This window comes from Diadema antillarum, unplaced genomic scaffold (assembly GCF_040938485.1).
Source record: "Diadema antillarum isolate AM-2024a unplaced genomic scaffold, OU_Dant_1.0 seq00000377_RagTag, whole genome shotgun sequence".
Taxonomy (NCBI): domain Eukaryota; kingdom Metazoa; phylum Echinodermata; class Echinoidea; order Diadematoida; family Diadematidae; genus Diadema; species Diadema antillarum.
In genome coordinates, this window is record NW_027271376.1 from 303,209 (window position 1) to 314,449 (window position 11,241).

The 11,241-nt window shown below is 41.1% G+C and overlaps 1 protein-coding gene across 1 annotated transcript; it reads right to left on the bottom strand.

Moving 5' to 3' along the window:
- Positions 1 to 3,915: 3,915 nt before the first annotated feature.
- On the bottom strand, positions 3,916 to 9,665 carry LOC139731535 (four-jointed box protein 1-like). The gene is made up of 6 exons (XM_071642418.1): positions 9,056 to 9,665; positions 7,761 to 7,937; positions 6,483 to 6,669; positions 6,129 to 6,281; positions 4,885 to 5,063; positions 3,916 to 4,172 (listed from the first exon to the last, which is right to left on the bottom strand). Exons 1-6 carry the CDS (start codon positions 9,663 to 9,665, stop codon positions 3,916 to 3,918), a joined length of 1,563 nt encoding a protein of 520 aa, XP_071498519.1.
- Positions 9,666 to 11,241: the final 1,576 nt, after the last annotated feature.

Genomic DNA, 11,241 nt, shown 5'->3' on the forward strand with positions numbered 1-11,241 from the left:
AATTCAGCGCTAAACTTTCCGGCCTTGTTATCACCAATCACTACGAGTATGTGTCTCCGAGTATGTGATGAGGGCTGAGGCAAATTTCTGTATTGCAATTGGCTGTCCAGAAATCAGACAAAACTACCGCGGCCTCCTTTATCACCTAAACATACCTTTGCAACGTCCTCGTTCCACCTTTTACAAGATCAAAGGCTTCTCAGCCTCTTCCTGTAACTTTAAAAAAAAGTAAAAACTACATGAACAATAAATCATAAACCAAAAGAAAACCCTTCGAAAGAAAAAAAAAACAAAAGCAAAAACGTAGGCATACTTAGTGATGTCCATAATAGATAAGGACTAAAGAATGTACCGTTTTGGTTTCAATTTTTGTAGTTGCGTTGCTTTTTTAAACCGGTTGTTACGTTAGGATAGTAAAACCATTATACAGAGGCAGTCCATGCAATCAATCCCTGCAGGGTGGGGGCTCTCCTCCGCCCCGCCCCTGCCCCTTTTCTGTTTGTGGTCAAATACATCAGCCGTCACAGTAATCCGACCCAGTGTGATACCATGCTTGTTAGTTTCCTAAAGTATTGTTTATCTAAAGTGTGTCTGTCGCCCTCTGTGGTTTTGATGACAAAAATGGAAAGAATGAAATATGACAAGACAAAGTAGAGTTGATGGCAGAAATGAAGTATAAATCCACACAGACATCTGTAATTCTCCCTATCTGCACTAACATATCGCACATACCTAAATACTAATAATGTTTCTTACATTCGACATAAATACACGTACACAATGGCGCAATTAGCGGCGACACTTTAAATTCAATGCGTCATATTTTATTTAGTGGGATGCATGTCGGCTTTCTTCTCATTTCCAGGTGAAAACAATTCGTTGCCAGATAACAATTCGTTGACAGAGTATATTTCTGTGAGTATAAAAAAGGCACACATTTCAATCAGTTGCATGGATCACGCATGACCAATCATTTAAACGTGAGAGCAGCGAGTGTAGTGCTTAAGACATGGTATTGCAAAAATACTTGATATAGCCACGTCGTGACAACTCTGATAACTCGTTAAAAAATTAGCGCTGTCACATGAGCAAGGGCGTGACTGGTGTATCTTCAAGTACTACGTAGAAACATGCAGGAACAACTGGGGAAATCAAAAACTCTAAATTTCTGAGCTTCATGAACAAGCAAACCTTTCTTCTTATCTTTTTTTTTTTCAGGGGCCCTCATACTGTCGGAGTCAGTCCGGAGTAGAGCACATTAAAAGCCTCTCGCTGATGGCTCACCGCAACAGGGCCTTTGATAATGGCATACTGGTAAAATGGGCTCGATTATAGACAATTTATCTTTACAGAAATTAAAGTAAAATACCAAATCTATGAAAATGTGGACTGCGACAGTGCTGATACATATAGAAGTAGTCTTTTTTAACACTTGTACCTTATCTTGTTTCAGGCGCAAATGGAGACTTTTCTTTAGGTGCGATGAGTTAAACAAGAACGCAATACAATATTGTATCATTATAGGATATGTACCAGTATCATTCTTATTACTTGTATTCATTATATACCAAATTCTTGAAATAAACATACCAGTTTACTCTCATCTAATTCCGTTGTAAATAATTCAAGTTACATATTGATTGTTTATCATCGACAAAGCATGACAGAGTTGGCCAAGCCCTGCTGTACGCCAGGGCTGTATGACCTTCATATTATGGTATGCGTCTTTGGTTGCTCTGAGCGTCAGATTATTTACAACGCAGTCACTATGGACTCTTAGTAATGCAGCCCAAAGACTCAGCGATAAAATTCATTGTAAAACCAATGCAGTATGATGAAAGATAATGGACCAAATTCATTTTCACACATTATTAAACTTAAAAGTGTCATGTGACAAGCTTCTATTGGCAGGACTCCGAATGATTGTCGGCGTAATATGCAACGACAGCTTGAGCGATAACTTGCAGTTTACCTCGCTTGCACCAACGGGCATAAACCGGCGACATAGCTTTCTTTAAAGAGGGTGAACATTCTATTTGGCAGTACTGTACATGTAGGCCTATTACTGCCAATTTCATTATAATAAAAGTACAAATTACGAACAAACAGAAATGACTATACATACATACACATCTAAGTCTTGCATCAAGAAGTATGTGTTTCACCTATCTAAACCCTATTGCTGTAATCACAACTCTACTGTCTGACAGTGACGACTTAATACAAGTCACAGCTATGGAACTAGTGGTACAATATTGTATCATACTGATTATTTCGTTTGAAACACCGACAATGATTGTAAAGTGGTCACAGCACTGGCTGTGTCTCCGTCCGTCATAGAGGGAGTGCTTTGCATTCCACCGTCTGGGCTCGGAGGAAGACGCTTGGTGAGTGCAACAAAGCAGATGACTGTCACTGGATGGTTGTATTCATCTTAATCATGCGTGTTGGGCTACCAAACATTCAAACAACAGACTAAATGCAGCACAGTGATAATAGAAATGTACCTTTCAAGTTCTCTCGAAACAAAGGCAGATAATCATGTGAATATTGATTTTTACAACGTATTTTACAGCGTATGAAAATAAAAGAATGCAAATATTTGCCCAAATAGATACGTATTGATGGACATTAATCTTTTGATATTCAGAAACATTTAATCATCTCACCACACCCTACTCGCAGATAAGGGTGCCGTCATTGACCGTTCGATAAGGTGTACATTGCTTCACTCTATCATCGCGCCCATGCACTCAGCCTGAAATGCTAATTTCACGACAAACTTTGACGAATGATAAAAAAGGGTATGCATAAGTAATATTAAACTGACGTAATATTCACAAAATTAGGAAAACAGTTTGAAACTAAGAGGTTCCCAGGAATTCATACTGTACGAATGATTAGTGTCATAGGTTTTCCAGACACAAATAGTCTTTAAAAGTTACTTCAATGCATCACTATGCACACTGTATGACTGCTTATGCTACGTTTACACCATGCTCCCGGCGGCCATGGCAGTCCTGTTTCAGGCTATACCGTGGACAAAACGGGTTGGAGGTAAGACAACGCGGGGGACGCGATGGACAAACGTGACAGGTCGTGATTGCCGTGGATGCCGTGTCAGACATTAAAAACTGTCTAAAAAAAAAGTCATGGCAGTCAAGGTGGCTGATGGGAAACCTGGTATACCGTAATGAAACGGAGAGAACTCAGGAAAATATAACAGCTCATATTAAAGGCCGTATCAAAACTTGGAGAAATAAAGTGTATAGTCTAGCCTGACGGACGCCGTGAGAACGATGTCTGCAATAGGCTAGCCAAAGGGGATGTTCACCTGAGCGAGGACTGAAACGATTACGAAGAGGGGGAAAAGGAAAGTATCTCTCCTGCCCACGGCGCACTACGTTTCGGGCAGACGGGGCTGCTGTGGCCCCCGGGAACATGGTGTAAACGTAGCATCAGTAACTTGGCGATCTCACTTTTAACGAAGTAAACATTTCTCATACTAACGTCAAAGACGATTTTAAAGCAAGTGGCACCATAGGCACCATAATAGTTGAGATGTCTGTGAGAATTATCACAGTTTAGGGCAGACAAACCTGCATACGTTGTCCAAAACCTATTCTATCAATTTATCATTTTGCTCATGTAATATCAAAAATAAAATCACCCAATACTTTCCGTTAGTCATACTCTTTCTGTGATACTTTAAAGCTTGGATGAAGTCGTCCCTAAGCATTCGCTGCTAATTTAAAGAAAACAAGCATTACTTCGTGAAAGATTGCATATCACAAACTCCGCAAAGTAATATAAAATGACCCTTTTTTCAATTAGTGATAATGCTGATTGAATTATTGTAAAAATTCACGAGTATGATTTGTTCATTATTCAACTGATTCCTATGATACTTCGTTCTCATTTCTCCGCACCTTTCACGTACGACTTGCAACTCTCTATCCAGAGCGCAGCGTCCGCTACGCGTTTCTTGAAAGTCTCGCTGATATGAAAGGGCTTCACCATGGATAGATTGAATCCGTTTGCATCCGACTCTTCTGCCACCACCGTCTGGTTGAGGAACAGGTATGGGTCATCCATCTTGGCCAGCTTGTTCACCATGGAGACCGTGGATCGCCGAAATATACACATGGAGTGCAGCACCTCCTCAATGTAACCTGCACGGATGGGATGAATTGGCATTAGAGTACATAGCTGATTTCCTAAGACCGTCTAAAGACATCCTGACGCCTTATATGGGATTGGAATGAGGAAAAGATGCTGTGTATCAGGTCTACAGAATACAGAAATTGCGAGTGCAGAGTCCGTACAGGTCATTCAGTTGAGGAAGATTTATCTCTCAGCGTCATGCCTTTATTCCTACATGTTTACTTTGTTTTTATATTTGGCAGTGGTTTCTGATACATGTAGGTTCACTTGCAGGTCTTACGTTGCCTGTTGGAGCAATCGTTGTCCTGAACAACGAGACGTTTTAAAGCTGCACTGTGAAGCTGTCATAACTCGCGAAGGATGATTGTGTTGATGTCCTGTCAATGCGAAAGATATATTTTGGATTAGGTTTCGTATTTGTACGCTTAAATAGTAACTTTCTTATTTGGCCTGTATACCGCAGGACTGTAGCTTAACTCGCATGTATTTTGCGCCAATATTTGCGTCAAGCCAAGGACATTCAACGGCCGAACCCTGGATGACGGTAACAGGACAATCGGAATGTTTCTGCAGATTGATCCAAGAAGTATTTGCTCTTTGAGTAAATTTTGATACAGGGTTTGAGAACAACTAAACGGTATGTGACTTTAAGCTTGAGTCTGTTAGCTGGCGTACACTCACACAGACACACAAAAACATACACACATGAACAATACATGCCTTGCATCTGGTCTTTGTTTTTGTAGCCGTAGGCCACGGCATAGGCGTTGAAGATGCCGTTTTCGTTGTCTATGAACCACAAACCTCCGTTCGATTCGTGCTTGGCCAAGTTGTGTACCTCTCCTTTGTATAGGGAATCCATGTTGTAGTAGTCCACTGCATTTTTTCGGATGGTCATTCTGGTGAAATGAAATTTGAATGATTGTGATCAAGTGCATAGTATGTAATCTTGAATGCTACAACCATACTTAAAACTAGGAATGTTTTATGAGCTAACAGGGAACAGCTCCTGATTACAATGTTTGTTTGTTTCGTCAATACCAACCTTCACGAACTCTTCGATCCTCAACTTCAGGTCTTTTACATATTCCGTTTTCTAGGAAATCTTGGGGGGAACGAGCTTTCGCTCACGCTGGACCAACACTGTGGAATTCACTTCCTCGTGAGCTGAAAGACTCAAGCTCTATAACATCTTTCAGGAGTACTTTAAAATCCTATTTGTTTAGCAGTGCATTTTGAAGATCAGTGTCTTTTGAAGACAGCTTTCATGTCTTTTTTTTTCTGCTTCTTCATCTTCTTCTATTACGATGATGTACTTGTATCTTCAGTCTGTTTGCTTTGATGTACAATTGTAAAGCGCCTTGAGCATTTAATCAAAGTGGAGAACGGCGCTATAGAAATTGTATGTATGTATTATTATTATTATTATATACGCGATCCTCGTGTTACACACAAAGTTTACTAATCTCACTCTCCTCGAAGATGAAGTTTAAAAGGACCATGAGAAGAATTTATTCGTCAACTATGATATTTGTACAATCTAAGATATGAATCATTCAACTCACGAGTGGATATGGCGAATGTTTTCTTAACCGTTTTCTGAACTTTTTTTTTGTGTGTGGAAACGACACATTCGTAACAAAACAATTAAACTGCTACTAATTCAAAACGCTATTGCGTGGATGAAGATGAAAAAGGCAGAAAAGTACAGGGGCGATTCATCAATAATATGATTTTCAACAGTTAAGAAAACGGTAAAGGACACATTCGCGGTAAAGACGTGACTGATAATCAAATACATGACGGTCGATGTAAAACGATCTATTCCGGGACTTGGCTCTTGTACACAAATGATAACAAAGCAATCAATTACCAATGAATTGTCGACTTTAGAATTTTAGCAGAGCTACGAACAATACAAATTGAAAGTATAAGTTAGTTGATTAATATCTAAATGAGCTAACCTATCGAGATGAGCCGTGATGTAGTCGAACACGATGAGATCGCTAAACTGGGCCAGTTCGGCTAGCTGGGTCAAATTCTGGTCGGCGAAACCGGGCGATGACGGAGTAAGGGTTTTGCGCTGGTTGACGAACAGAATCTCTGGTAAGTCGGTGCTGTATAGAGAAAAGAAATTTGATTGAGTCTCTGAATTTTTCTACGTGTCAATGTTTAACGTCGTGATCACTTTTAGCTGTTACGATGAGCATGTGTATTATAATTTTACTACTACTACTATCATTTTATAATGATCGTTAGCTTATGATCGTCAGTCACAGGTAAACTCCAACTACAAAACGGTTGACGTCATGACATACCGGCCAAGTCCATCCACCCACTGGCTGAAGCTCGCCATCGTGTTGTCGGTCCAACCAGCATTTCGGACATCATCGATCACCGATGCCCACTGGGAGGAACTGTCCGTGAAGGAGACCTTAGACAAGACAACTGTGGGCACATTCCTGAGTCCGAGAATCCTAGCCAGATGGTAGCAATACAGCTCCCCTGTATGTTACATGTGTACCAACAGTTGTGAGGGGGGAAACATGGAAGACTACAATTAGTTTGTTAGGTAGATCGATCTTATGTCGATCTTATGTCCTGTCGACTCTAGACTTCTTTCCGCTACGCCTGAAAGAAATAAGATAAGATAATCACAAGAAGTTTGCTATTCATTTGGCTCGTTCTCAAGATTCCGCTGCAAAGTGACATGAGCCATAACAAATCTTGTGCAGTAAAGTGTGACAGGACAGAAGTGATATTCAGATGCATTCTTGCGTACACAAGTAAGTGGTAACTATCAAAAAAAGAAGAAGAGAGAATGTGCAGATACGGGACATGCACATACACCCATACACACAAGCACACACCCACACACACCCACACACACCCACCCACACACACCCACCCACACACACACACACACACACACACATACACACACATACACACACATACATATACAGATGGTAACCGTTCAGCAGACATAAAATCCAAGCCATCAATCTATCGGTAAGCAAAATACCCAATAGTTTGCAGATTCTTTAACTAGCACAGTTTGCGGACAGAGGTAAAATTGTTCGAAACAATTCGATTTGTGGCGCATTTTTCTCTTCGCTATCGACAAAGGACACAAAATCCCTGTTCGTTTCTTCTGTTTGTTTCTAGTTACGATTTCTCGCATTGCAATGAGCGGTGCTAGAGGGTTCTTTCGAGAAAGCAACACTGTGCTATCACATATAGATCGATGAGAGGGACTTTATAATGCAGTGGGTTTTAAAAAATCGTAAAACATGAGTACAATACACACGAACTTTTGTCAATGTCATGAAACAGTCACTTCTCGTCCACTGCAACCCAAGACTTGACATCGCGGATGTCTGGCACACAATCACTCCCTTTGATCGACTGTTTCAGAAAGAACATTGCAATAGCTACACAAGACACACAGTGGGGAGAGTAAGATAGCACCTTACTAATATCACGTGCGACTACATGAGGATCTAGCTTGACTGCTGCCTACAGGTCCGATAAAGTACAAGTGCTATCACGATCTATCCCTCCGAAACAGTAAAGTATGCTTCCCACCATCTTACCCAACACAAAGTGTGACATAGGATCGCGGTATCGGGCGCAAGACGTCGAGCCATCCTCAAACTCTACATGGCGGTTCTTGCCGCTTCCGCACTTTTCTCTGGAACCGCCTTCCACTTTCACCACCTTATGCTTCCGAATTTGTTGGATCCACCTTTCCGCTTCCGCCTCGCTCAGACCTGCTCAATTCAATCGTACAAGCGACAGCCACGGGTTTCACTTTGAACACCCTCCCTTTCCAGAGACCTCGTAGAACCCGTGGGGCTTTTGAACACACCCCTCTGATTGTCAGGTTGGGCATGCTACCACCACTACTACACATCAACTACATACCATTTACAAACTCGTCCCCTCCAAAGAGAGTCTGGTTTGATTTATCCTTGTATGAAATTTCATGTACTATTATTCATGTGATGTTAATTGGGCTTGCCATGTGTTTCCTTATTATAGATTCAAATTCTATTGATGTTTACTTCTGACAATATAAACAAAGCATGTTTAATCTTCTGCTATTCTATACCGATAAAACTGGTGATGCCAAGTAGCCTTATGTACCTATACTGACCACAGTTACTGACAAGCCTGGCACAAGAAAGGTAATGGGAGGAATGAGAAGTTTACATCTGGAGGAAAGTCTTCGAAATGAACCATGTCCATTAACTTTTGAAAATTCCGTCGAGCCGTAATCTGGTAGCACCGTCTGCTATCAGGGAGTACCAAGCATCATTTCCAATTTTTGTCTGTACTAGACTCTGCCTGGAAAGGACGAGTTTGCAAACAAGAGTACATGGATGACTTTTTTCACACAATTCCATGTTGACATTCAAAATACACAATTAAATACACATTTGCCACTTGGTTTCAAATGAGTGTCTATATGTCTTTTTTTCTCGACTGTGAAATTTCCGTCGTATTGAATAACTGAAGGTTTTGATATCTAGAATCTGCATAAAATTTTTGACACAGATCTCAAACAAAGTGGCAATTGCAAAACTAAAAATGTATATACAATGTTTACAATGGTGTACAACAAACAAAAGAAGACAACAGGATAAGTGTAAGCATCAGCACACAATTCAGCTTCACTGCCCTGATAAGCTTAGAATAGATGTAATGATTATGAAATGTTAATACATTATCATAATGTAAGACATGCCTTTCACGTTATGGCTGTGCAACATAAAGTAAAAAAATACACGAAAACATCTCTTCAAGTTCAACTTTTACGACAAAACATTACGCAACGTTACATGGAATCTCCTTGATATCTGTGCACAGCCACCGGAACTCAACTTACCTGGTGGTATTGCATCCTCCACCGTCGCTGACCAAAAGATGCCATCTTCAACAGCTTCAAAGGATGCAGCGTCAGATGGGTTGTCTTCTTCGACGACGGGGGATCCTAATCTATGGCGATGCGTCTGTGGTTGCTTCTGTTGCTCTTGTTGTTGTTGCTTCAGCCCTCGTTGATTGTCTCCGTGGCTATCTTCCGGTTCCTGATGCAGGTAATCCTCCGAAGTCCTCTGACGCTGGTGACCGTGCTGACGCTGGATCCGACTTCCTTCCAACGCACTGGTTCCTACAACGGAACCCTTATCCATCCGTTGGAAAGTAGTTTCGCCAATTCCGCCATTTTCCTGTCGACTCCTTCGGGTCACAGGAGAGGCGGCTCCGTGTCCTCTATTGTCGCCTGTGTCGATATCGGCATGGATAGGGGCTGGTTTGGCCTCATCGAAATTGGCTGCATTATTCGAGTAGCGATACACCGGTGCATCTTCAACTTCGAGCAATTCCACTTCTTCGTTTGGACAATCTAGGGATGTGCACTTTTTAATCGGATTCAGAGGAGCTATCCCATGCGACAGTACAATGGCACTGAGGTAAAGACAAAGTCGAACGAGGGCCATATCGAAGATTCGCTTCCTGTGACCTTGGACAAGAAAAGAAAATTGTTCGATGATGTGGTGCTTAGTATTCCAGTTGTGATGCGGTCATCAGTAGTTACTGGTAGAATTCTGTTGAAGAATCATGATAACGATAGAGATAAATGAACAAATAGGGAAAAAAAGTTCTAACATTAGATTGTCAGCCCACCCAACCCTGGCACCCGACGCATACACCCTTTCACTTAATGCAGTTTGATATGTACAACTGATCTCTATTTTGGTACATGTATTTTGTACAGACACGAATGCAAACATGTTATGTGATAGCTGCATCACGTCAAATTCATAGATTTGTTTGCCGTCATTATCGTGTGTTTCCATCATGTCATTTTCATTCCTATTCTTCTCGAGGTAAAGTAACTGCGAGACAGCCACACAGCTGAACGAAACTGAGGAATGCCGAGGAGGGGGTCCGCCGGATGAGTGCTGCTGCAGCCCCGTATGTCAGTCAGTGGATTAAGTCAAGCGAGTCAGTCAAATCATGATCCGCTCCATGCGGAACACCAAAGGGAAAAGGAGGTACCGGATCCAAAGAAACCTTGCACTGAATAAAAAGTAGAAGTGAAGACGAAGGTACCAACCCCGAGATCGCCTCACATGAACAGTACTGGACAGGGTATAGTTGAGATCTCTTTCATCGCCTTACAAACACTGTTATTTTATCATTAAAAATATACCAAATGGTTGAAAGGAACCTCCATTTAACATGCGTTTTGTCCCATTAGACAAGAATTGGGTTAACCCTTGCTAAGTGATTATTGATTTCTCTTTACTTGGGCTCAATTCTCTATCTTTATATCTCATGACATAAACCCACAAAATGGCAAATGGTAGCCATGTCGAAAAGGTAGCCACCTCGTCTAGTACTCTCTAAAAAAAATCGAGTGAAAATTTTCACTCTAAAAAGAGTGAATACAAAAAGAGTGAATTTCGAGTGAAATTGGAGTGAATTTTGAGTGAAAATGCTCATTTTCACTCATTTTGGAGTGACGTCAGGGATCACTCAAAGATTTTGGAGTGATCCCTGACGTCACTCCAAAATGAGTGAAAATGAGCTTTTTCACTCAAAATTCACTCCAATTTCACTCGAAATTCACTCTTTTTGTATTCACTCTTTTTAGAGTGAAAATTGTCACTCGATTTTTTTTAGAGAGTACATACCTTTGTGAGAAATTACACAGAATTAAAAGAAGAAGATAATTGGCTTCGTTTCCTTCAAGAGTGCACGTCTGACCTCAACATGTTCCGCATAAACGAATATATCCTTGAGTTGTATGTACCTTTTCCTTCCATCTTACCCCCCGTTCTCCTATAGTCTCGTCAAATCGGGTAAAGTGAAAAGTACAGCTCGACTGTGCTGAATTGATTGTTTGCATGCACACAACACCTTTTCTACTTCACCGAAACGTCAGTTTTTGGACAAAGACACCTTCACAAAGAAAAAGGAAATTCGACAGTGGAAGCAACCATATTATAACCGTCCTCTTCAGCCCATTGGACACTCCCAGAAAATTGCCTGCCTTTGATAAACCCAGTA

Bases quoted from the DNA above. Each gene is read 5' to 3' on its own strand.
- LOC139731535 (XM_071642418.1), bottom strand. From the start codon at position 9,665: ATGGCCCTCGTTCGACTTTGTCTTTACCTCAGTGCCATTGTACTGTCG. The intron at 7,938-9,055 runs GTAAGTTGAGTT...TGAATTGAGCAG, and splicing joins GGAGGATGCAATACCACCAG to GTCTGAGCGAGGCGGAAGCG. The intron at 6,282-6,482 runs GTATGTCATGAC...TTCTCTATACAG, and splicing joins TGGGTGGATGGACTTGGCCG to CACCGACTTACCAGAGATTC.